The sequence below is a fragment of the Tupaia chinensis genome, unplaced genomic scaffold, assembly GCF_000334495.1.
Source record: "Tupaia chinensis unplaced genomic scaffold, TupChi_1.0 Scaffold000444_1, whole genome shotgun sequence".
Taxonomy (NCBI): domain Eukaryota; kingdom Metazoa; phylum Chordata; class Mammalia; order Scandentia; family Tupaiidae; genus Tupaia; species Tupaia belangeri.
The window spans coordinates 678,406-701,338 of record NW_006159949.1 but is presented as its reverse complement, the minus strand read 5'-3'; the positions used below and the strand labels follow the sequence as shown (position 1 = coordinate 701,338).

Here is a 22,933-nt window from a genome sequence, read left to right as displayed (position 1 = left end):
AGAGCGTCTGTGTATTCTCTAAGCATAGCAAAGTTATCACAGGTTTCTGAGTCAGGGAATGAAATTCTTGCTTCAAAAAGAAAACTGGTGGAAATATGGAAAACAGCTTGAAAAAAGAAAGCTTGAAACTGGAAGATTATTTAAGGAACATAATTTTGGGAGCTCAGAGAAAAAGGCCTAAAGGACATTATCAGAGGGAATATAGGAGTGTAGGCGTTTTGTCTGGGGGAAGTTTTTGAGGTAACACAAAGAACCAAGCATCTGGGGACCAGCAGGTGGCATGCTGGTTGGTGCACTGAACCTCCCACATGCCAGACTGTGGTAGGGTCCCAGATGTGGCGTCATTTGCTCTCTGGTGAGTGCATAGGCTCTATGGCAGACTGGAAAACAACAATCATGATAATAATAACAAATAACTGATTCTAAGAAAAATAAAAAGAACTGAGCATCTGAAAGGAGAGAGGAAAAAATGTTAATTGAGCAACTAGGACAAAACTAGCATTTAGGAAACTGCAGGGGAATCAGAATTGTGGAGGAAGATAATTTTGATTGGCATGTTGAACCTTGAGGTGCCTGTGGGACATACAAATGGAAAAGCATAGCAGGGAAATCAAAGATAGGTTAGACCTGGTGGCACAGCTTTGATAATAGTGCATAGAAGCAATAATTACAATGTGAAAATAAAATGGAAATATTTTGTTTTTGTATAACTGCTCCTTTTTCCCTGTTAAGGTTTAACACCTTTATCAGTACTCTTGACCTGATGAGGCTTTCTTCTACCTTGGACTATAAACTTCATCTATGGGGACCAGCAGGAGTTGTGGTGGTTGAAACGCTGGACTCTCACCTGGCTGACCATGGTTTGAGTCCTGGGTCAGGAGGCTTACTTTCTCACTTTGTCACTCTCTGGTGAATTAAAAATAAAATTAATTAAAAAAAAATCTATGATGGCAAATTAGTTGTTGGATTAGAATGTACATACTTTCTCATGAAAATGTTATTTATTTATTTTTTTGGAGAGGTTTTTGCTATAGGTGCATGCACTCGCCAGACAGAGACAGAAAGAAAGCAAGAAATCACCCCCCAGGGGGATGGCCACGCCGCAATCCCTTCTGCATTCTCCTCTCGGGATATTGGGCACACACCCACACACGCCCAGCGTGAGTTTTAAGCCACCGGGTCCGGGACTTGAACCGTGGTCGACTAAGTGGGAGTCCAGCAACATAGCCATTATGCTAACTGCTGGTCCCGTGTTAAATGTTTTTTTAAAAAACAAAAAGTAAATATCAAATTTAAAATAAATCAGAAATTGTCTGCAAGAATAAGGGAGCAAAGCAACTCCTAAAAGAGTGAACGTCTTAGTGATTGCATTTATATTGAAAGAGTTGGAGAAAAATAAAAATGCCATCAGCCTAAGTTGTTGTTAGTTATCAATATATCAGTTCATTTAGGAGTGAAAGAATCCTCAGATCATATCAAAATGTATGCATGTTTCTCCTTTGAAGGTCTTGTACACTTAAAGAGATAACTAACTGTACAGTCTATCTTTCCACACAAAACAAATTCTTTCCTTTAGCCTACTCTCAATGGAGGGGGAGCTAGTAAACCACCATCTCCTCGGATGAAGAGCACTGGAATATTGTTTCATTGATTTATGTATCTCTTCATGTTTATCGATTTCTATAGTAGTCAGTTTCTTCCACATCTCCAGGACCATATTTAAGTGTTGATCATAAGCATGTAATCTGCCTGGAAGCTCTTGATCATTTCTCACTTTCACCTAAATTTGCTCATTCAGGCTGAGCCTGAGATCCAGGGGTTCCTCTATGGCGTTGGTAATTTGTTGCTGGTCCACATCCTTTGCCATGTTTCAAACCATGCATTTTATTTTTTTTTAGAGAGAGATTTTTGCTATAGGGCATGTGCACTCGGCCAGGGAGACAAAGTGAGAAGTCACTCCCCAGGCAGAATGGCCACAGTGCAATCCCTTCTCCATTTTCCTCTCAGGATTTTTGGCACACACGCACACATGCCCAGTGTGAGTGTCAAGCTGCCAGGTCGGGGACTAGAACCATGGTCGACCATGCAGGAGTCCAGCAACATAACCATTACACCATCTGCTGATCCTAGTGATTAATTCTCTACCTACCTGTAATTCTGCTAGTAGACAGTTTTATTGTAATTTAAGTTCTCAACTCTAGCAGATTCTTTTAAAAAAACTTTTTAAAAAGTTTACTGGAGTGAGAGACAATACCCACAAGAGGGTGGGGCAGTAGGGCTGGTGCTCCAGTGCTCCTTTGATAAAACATGTTACAAGAGGCAGAAGACCAGTGAGAGTACCCTGGGGGAGACCTGAGCAGGTTCATCACCTGTGGCAGGGAGGGGAGGATAGTGAAAACTCCACAATCTTGGGTCTGGAAGAGGATAGTTTTTCAGGAAAGAAGGGTTATCAGCTACAGGTGATCATCAAGGTGGCTCCAGGGGGTGGGTCCTGAACTTCTGTTTCCAGTGCTGTAAGTTTATTTTACTGACTTTATCTTGTGCCCTTTTGATTAACCTGAGACGGTTTCTTTTTCTTTTTTTTTCTTTTTTTAAGAGTATTTTGCTATAGGATGCATGTGCTCGCCATACAGACAGAGAAAGCGAGAAATCACCCCCAGGGGGGATGGCCACACCACAATCCCTTCTCCATTTTCCTTTCAGGATCTTGGGCATGCACACACACATGTGCCTGGCGTGAGTTTAAGCCATCGGGTCCGGGACTCGAACTGCAGTTGACCACATGGGAATCCAGCGCCATAGCCATTCCCCCCATTGCTGGTCCCAAGGTTTACTTATTTTCTTAGGTAAGATTTATCTTGGGCCCTTATGGTTAACCCTTGGTTTTACCTTTTTATTTTTTTAATTTTAATTTTTTTTTATGAACACACCATAGCAAGGGACTAGTGTAGTGAGGATTCTAGACATAATCCTGTAACCTTCCCATGTGGGTCAGCCTAACAGAGCATCAAGTTTTACTGCTGCATTGTGATCTGGCCCCCAGGTTTTGAAATTTTTAAAAATTATTTATTCATTTATTTTATTTTAGTTTGCTACAGGGCATATGTGCTTGCCGGGAGAGAGAGACAGAGAGAAATACTGCTACAGGGCATATGTGCTTGCCGGAAGAGAGAGACAGAGAGAAATACCCCTTAGAGAGGATGGCCACATCACAATCCCTTCTCCATTTTCCTCTCAGGATTTTGGGCATGCCCAAGTCACCAGATTCAGGACTTGAACTGCATAGCTGGCCATGTGAAATCAAGCCACCTTAACCACCACACTACTGGTTGGCCCCCAAGTTTTGGATTCTGATACCAAGAGTCCACTTGGTAAAAAGCAAGTATAAAATTTCCTTCTTTTTTCTTAGTCTAAGATTTGAAATTGGGTGAAAGTAATCTTTTATAACTCCTTTGGTACTTCTCTCATCTTCTAATGACCCTCATGATCATAGTGCTGAATAAATTATCCTTAATTTTTTTGGACGGTAAGCCACTGGTAACACTACTGATAACTGCTACAGGTTGAGAGGGAGTATATTTACCTATAGTCAGGCATTATAAAAGGCAGATAATCCCATCTTTCTCCTACATCCTGTGGCCAAAATTTTGCTTACTGATGATGTTAAAGAATGTTTTTCCTGGGAACCAGCAGTTAGCATAATGGCTATGTCACTGGACTCCCATGTAGTAGACCGTGGTTCGAGTCCCGGACCCGATGGCTTAAACTCACGCCGGGCACGTGTGTGTGCATGCCCAAGATCCCGAGAATGGAGAAGGGATTGCGGCGTGACCATTCCCCCCGGGGGGTGATTTCTCGCTTTCTGTCTCTATGTCTCTGTCTGTCTGGCGAACAAACGTGCCCTATAGTGAAAACCTCTCCAAAAAAAAAAAAAAAGTTTTTCCTTAACATTCTTATAAAATGATATACTTTACAATGTGTTAAAGTTGAATAACATTCCTTCTCATTTTTATTTTTAAAATTATTTTTAAAAATTTGTTACAGGGCATGTGGGGGGAGAGAGACAGAGGGAGGGTGGGAGGGTGGGAGGGAAAAACAAGCTGTCAGGTCTAGGACATGAAGTGCGGTCACCCATGTGGGAGTCCAGAGCCTTAACCACCATACCCCTTTACTGGCCCTTCTCATTTTAAAAATAAGATTGTCTAGAAGAATCTGTCCAGTTAATAGCTTATGCCAATTTTGAAAATATCTTTAATAGAGCAGAGTATGAATTAGTACTATGAATCATATAGTTTGTTGAAACTATCAGGAACCAGATTTTTGAAATTAATGTCATTTGACAACATTTTAAGTCTAAACTACTAGGTGTAAACTAAGAAAACTGGAATATAGCTGTTTCTTTAGAAATCAAGAGGTCTTGCCACCAGCCTATAACACCAATGCATTGGGAACTAGATTTCACATGGCTATGATTTGAACTATACCCCAGTGGCTTAAGAAACATGCTGTATGCATGTCTTTATGTGAGAAGGAGAAATGAAGGAAAAATGGCTGTCATGTGACCACACCACATTGTGTGGTGCTCTCTCTCTGGCAAGCTCTGGCTATTTAAGAAAACTGAATGAATGAATGAATGAATGAATGAATGAATAAAAATGAGGTGAACATAAGCAAATTTTGTATTGCTTTCCTCAATCCCTGTACGAAGCAATTTCTAAAAAGCAGTTAATACTTAGGCTCTTGGTTAATAGAATTATATTCACAGGGAGTAGTAATTTTGATTACTTCAATGACATGTTTACTGAGAAATTACACAAGCTGTAACACAAGATAAAACTGTAATGAGCATGCAAGTAATCTATTTCGAGGACTAAACAGAAACACTGGCTAAGCATTCTCTTATTTGAAGAAACTTTTAAAATTTTGTACCAATATTCTGGAAGAACCAGAAACCAGACACAGTACAATTTTTGTTTTATTTTTGCTTGAGGGCATATTGCTGGGAACAGAGGAAAGTGAAAAAGCACCACCATGGGGGAAGGTCAAGCCACAATTCCTTCACCTCCATTTCTCCTTTTGAGATTTTGGGCAAACACGCACATGCACCTGGAATTTTTCTAACCACCAGGTCTGAGACCTGAACTACACATGCAAGATCCAGCCACCTTAACCACTGCACCACTAGCTGGCTCAGTAGGATATTCTTGATTTTAATTTGTAATCTATTTCCTAGTTAATAAACTAACAAATATAAATTGAATATGGTGTCTTGAGTTATATGAGCCAAATATATACTGAAAATCACACAGCACAGTACTTTCAAAAAATGGTAACCAACAACCCACTGAGCATCCATCTATCCCTACAAATTGGTACTGTTCATTTTCACAATTTCAGTTATAGTATAACCATTTTAATAAAGAGTATCATATGGCCCATCTTTTTTCTTTTATTCATTCATTTAATTCGACTAGACACACAGAGGGAGGGAAAGAAAGCAAGCCACCAGGTCTAGGACTTGAACCGTGGCCAGAAACATGTGAGTATCCAGCCCCTTAACCATACCACCCGATGTCCCCTCATATAGCCCTTTTCTCAAAATAGAACAAAAATATGATACCATGGTATATATATTTTTCTTTTTCTTAGTTTTGCTGTAGGCCATGTGTGCTCACCAGAGACAGGAAAAGTGAGAAATCACCCCTGAACCCTGGGTGGGGGGGAAATGGCTATGTTGTAATCTCTTTTACATTCTCAACTCAGGATTTTGAGCATGCATGAAACACATGCCTAATGTAATTTTCAAGCTCTGGCAGGTTCCAGGACTTGGTGGAGTTGCTCATGTAGGATTCAGCTGCCTCAACTACCATACCACTGGCTGTACTTATTTGTGGGGGGAGGGGAAACAAAAAAAATATGTGTGTGTGTGTGTTTGTATAAATTCAATTTTAAAAATTTAACAGAGGATATTTATGACTGCTGGAGAGAGAAAGACAGGTAGCAGAAAAGGGAGAATGAGAAAGCACTCCTCCATGGGGACTTGGTCCCACTGCAATCCCTTCTCCTTCCTCTCCCCCTTCCCTTGGAATTTTGGATCCAGTATGTTCTTTTCAGGGTACCAGGTCCAGGCTTGAACAATGTTGGCCATGTGGGATCTAGCCACCTCAACCACCAGGCTATGATCTGACCCAAGGACTACATCATCTTTTCCTTTTTCTTTTTGGAGAGGTTTTTTCGCTATAGGGTGAGTGTGCTCGCCAGACAGACAGAGAGACAGACAGACAGACAGAAAGTGACAAATCACACACACCCCCTCCCCCCCCAGAGAGGATGGCCATGCCGCAATCTCTTCTCCATTCTCCTCTTGGGATCTTGGGCATACACGCACCCGGCATGAGTTTAAGCCACCGGGTCCAGGACACGAACCGTGGTTGACTACATGGGAGTCCAGTGACACAGCCATTACACCAACTGCTGGTCCCCCAAGGACTGTATCTTAAAATATTTTTTTTCCAATTATCTTTGTAATTAATTTACTTACTTTTATAAACAGTTTTAAAAGTGTACAAGATACAAATTTCCCAAAGTGGTTAAGTCAGGACCTGGTACATTAATGCCAGAATTAATGCTATGATACTAAATATCCTATTTTCATCAAGGAACTGATTTAGATGCTAATATATTTATATTTATACTCCCCGTTTATTACTTGGAACTGTTTCCTAATCAAATAATAAATATGATCTAAATAATAAAAATGAAAGAAGAAACTAACATTTGAATACCTACCTTGTTCTCTGTTGGGCCTAATTTTGTAACCCTAAACAATTCTATGAGACAAATATATTCATATTTGAGAGGTGAAGAAACTGAAGCTCACAGATGTTAGGTTACTTGTCCAAGGTTGCACAGCTGTAATAGTAAACTGGTGTGTAAGTTCAAACTGAATTTCTGACTCTAATATCCAAAGGTCATACTGAACCATTGGCCTTCAAACCTTGGAGGGGGTTATGGACTTGTTAAAAAATATGTAATACTAAAAAATCCGTACCACCTTTTTTTCATAGTGTGCTATAGGGTGCATGCACTTGGTAGAGGAAAACCACCCCACGGGGGTATGGCCACATCGCAATTTCTTTTCCTCTGGACTTTGGGCATGCACACATACATACCCAGCGTATTTCCCAACAGTGTCCAAGACTCCAACTGGGCAATAAGCTATGTGGGATCCAGTAGCCTAACCACCATGGTGCCTGGCTGGCTCTATCTTTTCTTTCTCAAAAGAAAGGTACACATAGTAACTTGGCATTTAATTTAACAGGGTCTAAACCTGAAGCTCTGGGTCCATGATGCTGGGTTAAGATGCCCTGCGTCAGCTCATGCTGCATTAAGTAGCATATGCTTACTTACTCATGTACCCTACATGTCTCCCATCATGTTTGCAAAGCAATTTAGTTTTAAACTAAATACAAAAGTACAATATTAATGTTGCTTAGAAGACTTAATTATTCCTAGATAGGTCTTTCTTTATCCTTAACTTTGTCTTTTGCTATGAGTTCAGAATATAAGCAGTTTTTCTTTTTTTCTTTCTCTTTTTTTTAAATTTGCCAGAGTACAGAGCCAGAGGGAAGGTATGTGAAATCACACCCCTCCCCCGGGGGGGGGGATGGACACACTGCAATCCCTTCTCCTCTTGGGATCTTGGGCACACACACACACAGGCCTGGTGTGAGTTTAAGCCACCGGGTCCAGAACTCGAACTGCGTTTGGCTACATGGGAGTCCAGCGACATAGCCATTATGCTAACTGCTGATCCCGCTATTCTTATTTATTCATAATGCAACGTTTTATGAGAATAGTTAGGTGTATCTCAAGTAAACATCAGAAGTAACAAAGTGCTGAGACTACTTAATTTACATTTAAAAATAAATTAGCCTGGGACCAGCAGTTGGTGTAAATAGCCATGTCACTGGATTCCCATGCAATTGACCACGGTTTGAGTCCCGGACCTGGTGGTTTAAACTCACACGGGCCACATGTGCGTGCGTGCCCAAGATCCTGAGAGGAGACTGGAGAAGGGATCGCAGCATGACCATCCCCCCTTGCGGGGAGTGATTTCTCGCTTTCTGTCTCTCTTTCTGGCGAGTGTACACACACACACACACATATATAAAATAAATAAATTAGCCCAAATGGCTTAAGACAACTCTAGCTTCCAAATAAAAATTTCAGCAAATTCTGTTACTTGTTAGTAGCTGCAAAACATCAGCTGCTATACAGAAACAATTTGTGCATTATTCAGGAGTAGAGAGAAAACAAGCAGCTGCGGTGGCCCTTTATCTTCCTTGACATTAAAGTACTTTCTATGATCCTGAGCAAATGGTGGTAGGTAGGTAGATATAGTCTCTTTAAAGAAACTGATCATGGATATCTAAAATTAATAGATTTGCTTTATTAACAGACAATCTTACCTAAATATCTCTATTAAATGGTCCGAGAAAGAATTTTAGACAAGAGTGAACCCTAGGATAAAGACATTTCCATAAGATAATTTTCTAAGATACCCAACACCAATTTTTACCCACAGATAAAGAAACCATTTTCATTAAAGTATATAGTCATTCTTTTTCCTAACTCTATTCTTGTTTCCCTATAAACATTATCTTAGTTAAGCATGTATCTGTCAAAGACTTTTCTCTTCCTAAAAGACAAGCCATAATCATCAGGGAGAGGACTCTGGAGCCTAGCCACCCCTTCACTCCAAAGTTTAACAACTGTGTGCTCTTGTATTAAGGTTGTTATGATGATTAAATAGGTGAGTGAATAACTTAAAACTTACCAAGCAGTGCCAAGCACATAGTAAATGCTCAAGAGTCAGAGCCATTAGAGCTCTTCCATAAAACCAAATAGCATCCTCCTAACCAGCCTAGGGATTACAATGGAACACCAAGTTAGAGGTAAATCAACAGATTAATTATGTTCAGAAATATTGCCTTATTAACTTTTTACTAAGAGGTAATGACTTGTGATGCAGAGTAAAGACACTATAATCAATTCTTAAGTTATTAAAATGATGCAGCTATGTGTATGAAACCAATTATTTAGAATATATTAAAAATTACTACGAATATTTATCTTACTCCATACTACCCTTTAAATTTTCGAGTGTCGCATAATTTTATAACTAAATTTTATTATAGCTGAACACTTCAAAGAGATGTAGTTAAATAAATTTTGCTATTAGAGAAAAATCTACTCAGAACATACAATATACATGAATTTAGGGTACTGGTCTAAATATTACCAGCATACAAATCATTTTGTAAAGTTGTTTCTTACATATAGGTTTTAAAATGCAAAGAAAAATGGAATTTGTATTCAAAACAAAAAAGAAGAAACACTGCTTCTATATACTAAAAACTTAAGATACATGTTTTTTTCCTTAAGCACTTTAAATACTAACTGTATGGGTTGATAACTTTAAAGTTTCACTAATATAATTCAACCAGGTATACAAGTAAAGCTCTATAAATAAGTCCCCTATAATAATCATATGCAAAAACATTTTATCACAAATACTACCAAAATCCTCTGAAAAACAGAAATCACAAACACATTTAAAAAGAAATTCTTAGTTAAAACAACTACAAAAGTAATAAACATCAACAAAGTTATTTGGTTTTTTAAAAAAAGGGCAGTATAATGTAAAATTCAAATACTCCAAAGTTGGTTGTTGAAGATGTAGTCTTGAGTTTCTTAATACAAGATACTAAACACTTTCAAAAATAATATGACTTAGTCTATATAATTTAGTCTTGAGCTAGAGCTCTTAAAAAAACTAAGCAGCAGATGAAAAGCAGGTATGTAGAAATAATGGTATAAAATGATTTTATATAAAATGTACCACTCTTCAAATGTGTAAGGCTCAATATGAATGCTTTTGGATTGTGAGTGTTGCAGACCATAATTTTTAGAGAAGTACTCCTGAAACATTCAAAATCCAGTATTTCCAAGCCATTTTGACACTTATGAAGTGAATCTAGTACACACTGCAATTTCATGTCAACTTATCTCATCTATTCTCAAATAAAAATAAGAAATTCTTTGAGCTGTGGAGAGAATATATCTTTTGAATTCTTTATATAAATTTCCTTTTTTTGATGTTGGGATTTTGTAATATGAACATATGTCCACCAGAAATTGGCCCAGGTTTAAACAGAAGACACAGAAGATCCAAAGGTATTGAACAGTTTAAGCCTGCCCTATGCACTTATATAGTCATAATTACTTTTTACATGAAAGTAAAGTGCTTCAAAGTCAAAGTATTTTTTAAAAGATATTAATATTACAAGTACTTAATATCCAAGTATAATTTCCTAGATTAACTCCATGTAACCCATTTCCTTTGCAAAGTATTCTTCAGTCACAATGTAAACAAAAATGGTCCATAAAATGGTGACACTGGACACAGAATTTGTGGTGAGGGCCCTTAAATTGAGACAAAATCCAAATCAATCCAAAGCTAGAGATTTTATTTCTTCTACATACCCAAAGTAATATCAACTCACATTTTCGGTAAGCCTTGAAGAATTTTTATTTAACATAATGAGAGGTTTAATAACTTATATTAAAGACTACGTAGTGCTCTTCTGTTGTGTTCACCAACTGTTTTTATGACGGTAACTCCGAGATCTGGAATGTGCCCGAAAATGGGAATGTTTTGCTGTTTGTGCTTTAGTTTCAGAATTGGTATACCCTCTGGGAGATTTACATGGGGATCTTGCTATGGAGTCAGAATGTCTTCCATGTGATCTTGATTTTGTTCCTGAGCTAGTCTGCTTTTGAGGTGAACTTGATTGTGATTTTCCTATTGACTTGGATCTTTTTTGTAAGGATGTGGACCTTGACCGTCCCCTAGAACCAGAATTCCTTCTTGGAGTTCTTGACTGCCTTGCTGAGGTAGACCGCCTTGGTAGTGATTTGGAACGGGATTTAGACTGGCTGTAAGAAAAACGCCTGTGTCGAGACCTGCAAATAGCAATAATTGTTAGCATATGTAGTTCACACAAAACAACAGGTTAGGAAACAACACTTTCAGGGACTTAAATATTTTATAGAACAATAGTTGTGATTTTACTACATAAGCTAAAAGAAACAATTCTATTATTCATGCTTTTGGCTGAAATGTAACAAGTTGTAATATTTGTAATTCTAAAATATATGACCAAAAGATTCTTACTTTGCTAAATATATCTTATGGTATGAATCAATTCTGAAAAATGCCCTGTATATTTAATCCAAGTTATACAACTTTTAAAAGGAACAAAAATCTGAAGGGAAAAAAAAAGATTTAAAAAGATAGAGAAGACTATTATTTGTTTATTTGTTTTTGAGGTTTTTTTTGCTATAGGGTATGTGAGCCTGCCAGAAAGACAGAGAGACAGAAAGCAAGAAATCACCCCCCAGGGGGGATGGCCACACCACAATCCCTTCTCCTCCATTCAGAAGATCCAAAGGTATTGAACAGTTTAAGCCTGCCCTATGCACTTAAATAGTCATAATTACTTTTTACATGAAAGTAAAGTGCTTCAAAGTCAAAGTATTTTTTGAAAGATATTAATATTACTAGTACTTAATATCCAAGTATAATTTCCTAGATTAACTCAATGTAACCCATTTCCTTTGCAAAGTACTCTTCAGTCACAATGTAAACAAAAATGGTCCATAAAATGGTGACACTGGACACAGAATTTGTGGTGAGGGCCCTTAAATTGAGACAAAATCCAAATCAATCCAAAGCTAGAGATTTTATTTCTTCTACATACCCAAAGTAATATCAACTCACATTTTCGGTAAGCCTTGAAGAATTTTTATTTAACATAATGAGAGGTTTAATAACTTATATTAAAGACTACGTAGTGCTCTTCTGTTGTGTTCACCAACTGTTTTTATGACGGTAACTCCGAGATCTGGAATGTGCCCGAAAATGGGAATGTTTTGCTGTTTGTGCTTTAGTTTCAGAATTGGTATACCCTCTGGGAGATTTACATGGGGATCTTGCTATGGAGTCAGAATGTCTTCCATGTGATCTTGATTTTGTTCCTGAGCTAGTCTGCTTTTGAGGTGAACTTGATTGTGATTTTCCTATTGACTTGGATCTTTTTTGTAAGGATGTGGACCTTGACCGTCCCCTAGAACCAGAATTCCTTCTTGGAGTTCTTGACTGCCTTGCTGAGGTAGACCGCCTTGGTAGTGATTTGGAACGGGATTTAGACTGGCTGTAAGAAAAACGCCTGTGTCGAGACCTGCAAATAGCAATAATTGTTAGCATATGTAGTTCACACAAAACAACAGGTTAGGAAACAACACTTTCAGGGACTTAAATATTTTATAGAACAATAGTTGTGATTTTACTACATAAGCTAAAAGAAACAATTCTATTATTCATGCTTTTGGCTGAAATGTAACAAGTTGTAATATTTGTAATTCTAAAATATATGACCAAAAGATTCTTACTTTGCTAAATATATCTTATGGTATGAATCAATTCTGAAAAATGCCCTGTATATTTAATCCAAGTTATACAACTTTTAAAAGGAACAAAAATCTGAAGGGAAAAAAAAAGATTTAAAAAGATAGAGAAGACTATTATTTGTTTATTTGTTTTTGAGGTTTTTTTTGCTATAGGGTATGTGAGCCTGCCAGAAAGACAGAGAGACAGAAAGCAAGAAATCACCCCCCAGGGGGGATGGCCACACCACAATCCCTTCTCCTCCATTCTCCTCTTAGGATCTTGGGCACACACACACATGTTCCTGGTGTGAATTTAAGCCAGGACTTGAACCACGGTCAATTACATAGGAGTCCAGTGACATAGCCATTACGCCAGCTGCTGGTCCTGAAAAGGCAATTATTTAAAGTTTATTAAATAATGCTTATTAAAACCAAAAACCTAGATGCAGGATTTCTGGGTCCTGCCATGATAGAACATCGTGCACTGGATTAATTTTCCCAAAGAAAACAGCTATGTAAATAAACCACACAACATTCATAAAACTAGGAACCAGCAGTTAGTGTAATGGCTGTGTTGCTGGACTCCCAACTGTGGTTCGAGTCCCGGACCTAGTGGCTTAAACTCACGCCAGGTGCATGTGCGTGCATGCTCAAGATCCCGAGAGGAGAATGGAGAAGGGATTGCAGCATGACCATCCCCCTGGGGGGTGATTTCTCGCTTTCTGTCTCTCTGTCTGTCTCTGTCTTTCTGCGAGCGCACACGCCCTATAGCAAAAACCTCTCAAAAAATATAAATAAACAAAACTGTTTGGGGGCCAGCAGGTGGCACAATGGTTAAGGTGTTGGATTCCCATGTGGTCACCATGGTTTGAGTCCTGGACCTGGCAGCTTGAAACTCATGCCAGGTGCATGTGTGTGTAAGCATAAAATTGTGAGAAGAGAAGAGAGGAGAAGGGAGTGCAGTGTGGCCATCCTCCATGGCGGGTGATTTCTCACTTACTTTCTGTCTGTCTGTCTCTCTCTCTCTGGCAAGCGCATGTACCATCTAGCAAAAATCTTTAAAAAATATAGCAAAAAACCCCAACTGTTTGAAGACACTGAAGAATAAATAACACAAATAGATTGTGAAGGATTATATGTGCCGACTCTTAATAAGATCGTTTTCCAAATGACTACACGGGGAAATTGAGTCCAACTGAAAAATGGCTACTGATGCTACACAGTCTGCCATTATTTCTCTTTCTTTTCTTTTTTCTTTAAATAGAGGTCTTTGCCTTAGGGCATGTGCACTCACCTGAGAGAGAGAGACAATAGAAGGAAAGTGAGAAATCATCCCTCAGGGGATAGCCACACTGCAATCCCTTTGTCTCCATTCTCCTCTTCAGATCTTGGGCATTCACATGTATGTGCCAGTTTGAGTTTCAAGGCACCAGGTTCGGGACTCAAACAATGGTCAGCCATGTGGGAGGCCATCAACATAACCACTACCATTATCTGCTGGCCTGAACCACTATTTGTCTTAAAGACTTCTGCGCTCTGAGCTCCCTTTGCAGTTTGAAGAAGGTATTGCAATCACACTCACACACACACACACACACACACACACACACACGCACAAATACTCTAAGCTGGAGAGACAGAAATTAGAATTCAGGGCTACTGAAATGTCTGAGGCTTCAGAGGCAAAAAGCCCAGATACAAGGTAATTATAGACCAAAAAGATTCCCTAAAATCTGTCTACACATTTTTCTTATGTCACCAGCTATCGTCTAGGTTGTATGTACACATTATGAAACAGGCCAGGAAAAAACAGCAATTAGGATTGCTGAAACTATATAGGACACACAATGCTTCAGAGACGAGCTTGAGTTCAAGGCTCCCCAGTTTTTTTTTTTTTTGGAGAGGTTTTTGCTATAGGGTGTGTGCGCTCGCCAGACAGAGAGACAGAGAGACAGAAAGCGAGAAATCACCCCCCAGGGGGGATGGCCACACTGTAATCCCTTCTCCTCCATTCTCCTCTTGGGATCTTGGGCACGCACATACACGCGCCTGGCGTGAGTTTAAGCCACCGGGTCTGGGACTTCAACTGCGGTCAACTACGTGGGAGTCCAGCGACATAGCCATTACGCTAACTGCTGGCCCCTCCCCAATTTTTTAAGAGAGATTTTTGCTACAGGGTATGCGCACTCCCTAGAGAGACAGAGAGAGAGAGAGAGAGAGAGAGAGAGAGAGAGAAATAAATCAGTCCCTGGGGGTATGGCCATGCCACAATCCCTTCTCCCCACTATCCTCTTGGGATATTGGGCATGCATGCAAACATGCCTTTTGTGAGTTTTAAGCCACCAGGTCTGGGACTTGAATCATGGTCAACAATGTGGGAGTCCAGCAAAGTAACCATTATGCCATCTACTGGTCCCAAGACCCCCAAATTTGAAAAGCCACGTTAACAACCCAGATGGTCATATCCTGGAGGTAAGAGCCATGTCCTAGGAGGAAAAGCAAAGCTAAAACAGCTTTAACGATGCCCCAAATGAAGCCTTAACAAGATCAAGGTGATCTGCCAGTACTCTGCCCATTAAAAGAAAACAATTTTTTTGAGCCTCTATACATTTTCATCCACAAGGTCCAGCATCCAATTAAAAAAAACAAGAACAAACCAAACAAACTACTTTGGGACCAGCAGATGACATAATGGTTAAAGTGCTGGACTCCCATGTAGTTGACTGCGGTTTGAGTCCTGGAGGCAGCAGCTTCAAAATCATGCCAGGTCTGTGTGCATGTATGCCAAAAATCTTGAGATGAGAATGGAGAAGGGGTTGAGGCAAAGGCATCCCCCCAGGGTGTGATTTCTCACTTTCTGTCTCTCTGGTGAACACACATACTCTGTAACAAAAATCTTTAAAAAAAAAAAAAACCTACCATAGGTTATGTGTGTTTACTGGAGAGACAGAGAAAGGGAAGCTAAGAAAACACCTCTCATAGGGGATGGCCTCACTGCAATTCTTTCTATTCTTTCAGGATTTTGGTTAGGTGGGCAAAGGCATTCAGCATATTTTTAGAGCCACCAGGTCTAGGACTCAAACTGTGCAGTCAGTCATGTGGGATCTAGCTGCTTTAACTATCAGCTGGCCCTCAATATCCAACTTATAAAAATCACAAGGTATGTGGGAAAATTAGGTAGAAATAACAAAACAATAAGGAAAGGGACCAGTAGTTAGCGTAATGGCTATGTCACTGGACTCCCACGTAGTCGACCGCAGTTCGCATCCTGGACCTGGTGGCTTAAAACTCAGGCCGGGCGCATGTGTGTGCATGCCCAAGATCCCAAGAGGAGAATGGAGGAGAAGGGATTGTGGCGTGGCCATCCCCCCTGGGGAGTGATTTCTCGCTTTCTGTCTCTCTGTCTCTGTCTGTCTGGCGAGTGCACGTGCCCTATAGCAAAAACCTCTTTAAAAAAAAAAAAAAGTAAGGAAAATAAAAGACAAAAGACATAGTAGTTAAGGTGCTGGACTCCCACATGGCTGACTGTGGTTTGAGTCCCAGATTTGGTGATTTGACACTCACGCTGGATGCGTGTGCAAGTATGCTCAATATCCCAGGAGAATGGACTGCAGCATGGCCATCTTTCTTGGGGAGAGATAGCTCACTTTCCTTTTTACTGTCTTTGTCTCTCTGGTGAGCCCACATGTCCTATGGCAAAAATAGAAAAAACAGAAAAAAATAAAGACAAAAGAAACAGATCTAGAGTGAGTTAAAGATTGGCATTATTTATTTATTTATTTTTAAAGAGATTTTTGCTATACGGCACATGGGCTCACCAGAAAGAGAGCGATAGAAAGCAAGAAATCACTCCCTGGGGCAATGGCCACACTGCAGTCCCTTCTCCCCCATTCTCTTCTTGGGATTCTGGGTACATAAGAACACACACCTGGAGTAAGTTTTAAGCTACCAGGTACGGGACTCAAACTGTGGTAGACTATGTGGGAGAGTCCAATGATGTTAACCATTATGCCCTCTGCTGGACCCAATATTGACATTACTGTACAGGAATTTAAAAAATTACTTGAGCTGGCTCTGTGGCCTGTTAAAGTAGCTAGAATCCCACATGGCTAACTATATAGTTCAAGTCCCAGACCCAGCAGCTAAAGAAACATACTGGGTGTGTATACCTGCATGCCCAAAATCCCTAAGAGGGAGAGATGGAGAAGAGATTATGTTGAGGTGGTGTGGTGGTTAAGGGCACTGGACTCCCACATTGTTGACCGCAGTTCGAGTCCTGGACCTAGCAGTTGGTGTTCGCTCACTCGCTCTCTCTCTCTCTGTCCCTTTCTGGTCAAATTAAAATAAATAAATAAATTGAAAAATAAAGTTAAATAAATAATTTTTAAAAAAGAGAGATTATGTGACCATTCCCCATGAGGGATGCTTTTTCCTTTACTTTTCTCTCTGGTGAGCAATGTGCTCTTTAGCCCCACCCCCCCCCCCAAAAAAAATGCTATGACCATTATGCTCAAGAAAAGAGAGAGTTAAAACAGATGAAAAGATGAAACATTTCATGGAAAATTATCAATATATAACATCTGGAATTAGGGAGTCACTAGATGTATTTAACAGCAATCTGGCTAAAGTAGAAGAAATAGTGAAATGAAAGTCAGATCATTAGAGAAACATTCTACTGGGGCCAGCAGGTGGCATGGTGATTGAGGGTGTTGGACTCCAAAATGGCTGATCATGGTTCGAGTCCCAGACCTGGTGGCTTGCTTTCTCACTCTTCCTCTCTCTTTCTTATTCTGTCCCTCTTTAGACAAATTAAAATAAATAAAGTTAAATAAAAATAAAAATAATTATTTGAAAAAGAAAAACACCCTACTGAAATACAGTAAGAGAAAACACATTTTAAGAAATCCATACGGGGGCCAGCAGGTGGGGTAGTGGTTAAGGGGCTGGACTCCTACATGGTGGACCAGGTTTTCAGTCCTAGACCTGGCAGCTTGAAACTCACACCAGGCATGTGTGCATATATACCCCAAATCCCAGGAGGAGAAAGGACTGTGCCATGGATATCACCCTAGGGGGTGATTTCTCACTTTCTCTCTCTCTTTCTCTGTCTCTCCGGTGAGTGTGCACACTCTATTACAAAAATCTCTACCAAAAAAAAAATCTACACATAGTACAAGATAAATATGGTACATAGTCACATGGCCAAGAGATAATAGAAGTAATGGCCTAGGGATAATAACTTATACTTTTCAGAATTCTTTGCTATAGGTATGTGTGTTTGCCAGAGAAAGGGAGAGAAAGAGGGAGGGGAAAAAGCACCCCCTGGGGGGGACGACCACCTGCACTTCATTCTCTTAGATTCTTGTCTTAGGGGATGGCCATGCCACAATCCCTTCTCCTCAATTCTCCTCTTGGGATTTTGGGCATGTATAGATACACACCTAATGTGTTTTATAATCTGCTGGGTCCAGAATTTGAATCATGCAGTTGGTCATGTGAGATCCAGTTGCCTTAACCATCATGCCACTGACTGGCTCAGTTACTATTTTAATAGCTTCACCATGTAATTTATTCCAACTGTGTTTTACCATTAGCCTATAGAAATAAACTAGTGGCTAGCAAAATAACTAACTTAAAAATATTGTTTCTCCAAAATCTACTTTATTTTAATGTCTTCTGCCAATTCTGCCATACTTAGAATGAAAAAATACATACTTATTTAATTTTATTTATTATTATTAGTTTTATTGTTTTATTTATTAATTATATTATTATTATTATTTCACATGAATTTTGCCAGAGAAAGACACACACACAGAGAGAGAGAGAGAGAGAGAGAGATCAAGCCGTCAGGTCCAGGACCTGAACTGTGGTTGGCCTTGTGGGAGTCTAGCACCTTAACCACCACGCCACCTGCTGGTCCCGGAATTTGTTCTTTGATAATAATTTTACCAGAGCCAGCAGGTCGTGTAGTGGTGATGGTGCTAGACTTCTACACAGTCGACCATGATACCAGTCCTGGACCTGGTGGCCTGAAAAATCACACCTGTGTGCATGTGTGCTCCAAATCCCAAAGAATGGAAAAGGGATTGTGGCATGGTCATCACTCCTCAAGGGTGATTTCTCACTTTCTGTCTCACTGTCTCTCTCTGTCTCTGGCAAGCGCACGTGCCCTATAGCAAAAAATAAAATATTAAAAAATAATAATTTTTCCTTTTTTTTTTTTTTTAATTGTGAGAGGGTGTGTGCCCTCTCCAGGGAGAGGGAGAGTGTACAAGAGAGAGTAAGAATATCCCCAACTGGGGTGTAGTTATGCCACAGTATTTTTCCCTTCCATTTCTCCATCTCATCAGGATTCTGGGCATACAAACACACTTACCCAGCATGTTCTTCAAGCTGCCACAGCTGGGATTTGAATCTCGGGAGGCTATGTGGGATCCAGCTCCCTAAGCACAGCATTTAACTGCTATACTACAAGGCTAGCCCAATAATTTACCTTCTATAAATATATTCAGTTCAGACACCTTCCTTTAAAAGTGACTGTATTACAGTTCTTTTGAGTTCAATCATTTTCAGAACTCATATTCTGAATTACTGGACTCACTTTTAAAATTTTTCACCTTGTCTGTGCAAGTTTTTGTAATTTTTTTGTTTTTGTTTTTTTCCAAAGGGTACCTGCCTTGTCAGAGAGGAAGAGAGAAAGGACAAAGAACTCTCACCCACTCCATGGGGAATGGCGATGCTGCTGCAACCTTTCCTTCAACATCTCTCCCTCCTTTCAGATTCTGGATGTGCATGTACACATGCTGACTAAGCTGCACGATCTGAGACTCAAACTGCACCACACTGTTGGCCATGTGAGATCCAGCTGCCTTAAAACACCAGGACATAGAATTGGGCCTTTTTTGTTTTTGCTTTTGTTTTTGCCATAGGGCATGTGCACTTGCTAGAGAGAGACAGAGAGAGAGAGGGAAAGTGAGAAATCACCCCCCAGGGAAGATGGCCACATCACAATCCCTTCTCCTTCATTCTCTTCTTGGGATTTTGGGCACGCAAGTACATGTACCCAGTATGATTTTTAAGCCACTGGGACTCAAACTGCGGTTGGCCATGTGCGAGTCCAGCACCTTAACCACCATATCACCTGCTGGTCCCCAAGTTGGTTCTTTTTTGCCTTTTTTTCAGTATGTATTCTCCTTCCATTTAAAAAGTTAAAGTTAAGTCTGTCATGAAATGAAAACACTGTAAAGGTATCTAATAAATTCAAATTAAATAATAATACCTGATAGAAAAAAGCATATCTTTCCACAAAAGTTGATTGCTTATATATTTTAAACAAAATGATTCTTCAAAATGTTTTCAGAAAAAGTGAAAAATGAAGTTTTCACTCCTCTTGTACTTTGTACTCACTCTTTAAGGCTGTCAGAACGCCTCCTGTTTCTTCCCCATGAAGAACTTCGACTTCGAGTTCTCCTTTGGCTGGGGCTTCTTGATCTCCTATGATCACTTGGAGAACAAGGATGACGCTCTTTTGATTTCATTTGCCCTGGTGCTAGAATATGAAGAACAAGACCTATAACATAATTCATTAACTGAAAAACAAAGTAACAGTCACTCAATTAAGTTATCGTTTTCTGAAAAAATTTTACATTATAAAAAACTGTCATTGCTGAAACTCATTCTACTGAATAAATATGATCCAATGCTTAGTCACACTTACTTTTGCGATCACCTTGTGCAAACTGTATTTCAATTTGACGGCCACATACCCATTTTCTATTGAGGTTATAAAGAGCATCTTCAGCATCTCGAACATCTTCAAATATGACTAGCTGTTAAGGACACTTTGAACATTAGATATCAAGTAAAACTACTTTCAAAATACAATTTACATATGAAATGAAATTAATAAGAAAAACAGTTCAAATGATTAAGCTCACAAGCCCTACTATGATTTAGAAGAGTGAATTTTTTTAAATAAATTTTTTAAATTATTTTTATTTCATTTACTTATTTTTAAAAATTTGATCAGAAATAGACAGGGAGAGAGAAAGGGAAAGTGAGAAAGCAAGCCACCAGATCCGGGACTCGAACCGTGGTCAGCCATGTGGGAGTGCAGCACCTTAACCACCATACCACCTGCTAGCCCCTAGAAGAGTGAATTTTAAAAAGAACAGAAACGAATGTGTAGCTGTACTTTTAATGTGTACTAGCATAGATGCAGAATGCACGTAATAACTTGAAACAGGTTATAAGAAGAAAAAGTTCAAAATTAGTACTATAAAATAACCTATTTAGGACTCACTCCCTTCTTTCAGACAAAGGATCCATCAGGCTTTTCATTGAAACTATCAGCATGCAGAAGCCTTTATTCTGAAATTAAAATTACTTTTTCATTAAAAGGCTTTTTAATTATGACATTTAGAAGAAATTATTTATAAACAAAATCGCATACACAGTGGGCTAAAACAAAAACTAATTCAGTCCTTTAAAAATGACATCTACCTTTGAACCTAACCACTTCAAACATGTTCTTTATATTTTTATTACTTGGGATTTAAATATAAAAGAAACAAAAACAATCTGCAAACACCTGGAGCTGCTTACATTGGATTGTAACAATCCACTAAACTCCCTCATTTATATAAATTATGTAATATAAACCTAACTATAATGGAAATTAGCAATATAAAACGATTAGATAACTATTCAGGAGGTTGTTCACTTGTTTAACTTTTTAAAAATTAGCAAACAGAAAAAGCTCAAGAAATGCAATACAAAATGAGACTTTGGCAATTACCTCAATAGCACTTGATCTTGAACCTTGACCTTTACTCTTTAAGGCTTCCAAGATGGACTTTATAAGAGACGGAGAACCAACAAAATCAGACTTGGCTTTGACTCTGGAACTCTGAGTAAATGTAGGAAAGCCGAAGTCTCAACCTGGTGTTGGCTTTGTCTTTTGCTTGATAAAGACTTCCCCTCTTCCAGGTCTTTATATCTGTGTCCACCCTCCCTCTTTACTCCTTGGTGCTTGAACTTTAGGTGCCTTTTGTCTTGCCTGCTTGGATTCTAGCTAACAGGTTGGTTCAAACTGGGGGGCGCTTGCCAGCTACTGTGGACTGCATTAGATTTTCTGAGATAAAGAAATAAACACATTTAATTAGGCAATATTAGTCTTATATGTTCCTGAATATATATATATATGTATATATACATATATATATATGTATAAACACATGTATGCAGTATATTCACATGCACACGATAAAATAAAGGATATTGAACATAAGCAAATCCTCTTGGGCGGCGAGTGTAGAAGTCAAGTGGAATGTAAACGTCTACTATAGGACCATATCGACCAAACTCACGGCGCAAGTCCTCAGGCCTGAAGTGTTTTAGAAATAAGGCAAAAACATATGAATTGCTGGATTAAAATATTTTGCCCACAGAAATGCAGTTGAAACTTTCAAAAGAAAGTCTTAGCATTAGCTAAAATTGTCCCTAGTAAGCATCACCCGAGATTTTAAAAGGAAGGAAAAAAATACAAATTCTCAGGCCTCTCTTTTGGAGATTCTGGTTAAGGAAGTCTGGATTAGAGACTAATAATCTGTATTTTACAAGCACTCCAGGCAGTTGTTTAGTCAATTCTGAAAAACACTAAACTAGAACATCCACCTTTGAAAGTTATTCCCATTACAAGTCTCAATAATTAACTGCCTCACTGACAAGACATTCATTTGCTGTACTGTAATTTCATGATTATGTTAATCTTGTTTTCAGGTAGAAGGAATTAGGACTCTAAAAAAGTCCTAAAATTAGTTACCAATCTCTAAATAAAAATGGATGTTTTTACTATTAAATATAAAGAAAATAACTGTGTATTCTCAAATTTAAAAAAATATATGTATTTTGCTAATTTGTATGCGGACTGGCCAGAGAAAGAGAGAAAGCACTCCCTAGTGGGGCATGGTCATGTCACAATACCTCCTTATTCATTGTTCCATCCTGTGAGGAAATCAACCATGCACACATACAGACCTGTTGTGTTTTTCAAGTTGCCAGATCTGGCATTCAAGCCATGATCACCCATGTGGGATCCGCTTCCCTCAACACTAAGCCATCGGGCTAGCCCTGTATTCTCAAACTGGACAGGTATTTTAAGTCTCATACATGTCTTCTACTGTGATAGGTACTGAAGAGGGGATACCAAAAAGGTATTTAGCATGCTATTTGTCTTCACGGAGCTACACATTAATTGAAGAGACAAAATACTTAGCAGTTATAGTTGACATCTACAGTGCATTTATATACTAGCCACTTCGCACCTTAGACCACTTAAATCTCACAACAATCCTATGGTTTTTACAGACAAGGACAGAGACAGATTAACATTCCTAAAATCACTAAGCCATCATGA

At 39.1% G+C, this 22,933-nt stretch overlaps 1 protein-coding gene and 1 pseudogene across 1 annotated transcript in view; both read right to left on the bottom strand.

Moving 5' to 3' along the window:
* Positions 1 to 1,271: 1,271 nt before the first annotated feature.
* LOC102493421 (U6 snRNA-associated Sm-like protein LSm3 pseudogene) lies at positions 1,272 to 1,986 on the bottom strand (annotated as a pseudogene).
* Positions 1,987 to 11,693: 9,707 nt separating this feature from the next.
* Positions 11,694 to 22,933, bottom strand: part of SRSF12 (serine and arginine rich splicing factor 12) — a 28,037-nt gene continuing 16,797 nt past the window's right edge. Inside the window, exons 2-5 of the mRNA XM_014590436.2 lie at positions 21,314 to 21,450; positions 20,234 to 20,345; positions 19,924 to 20,065; positions 11,694 to 12,305 (exon numbers count right to left, since the gene is read on the bottom strand). Coding sequence (XP_014445922.1) covers positions 11,936 to 12,305; positions 19,924 to 20,065; positions 20,234 to 20,345; positions 21,314 to 21,450 — 761 coding nt within the window. The 3' untranslated portion in view covers positions 11,694 to 11,935. The remainder of the gene's footprint in view (positions 12,306 to 19,923; positions 20,066 to 20,233; positions 20,346 to 21,313; positions 21,451 to 22,933) is intronic.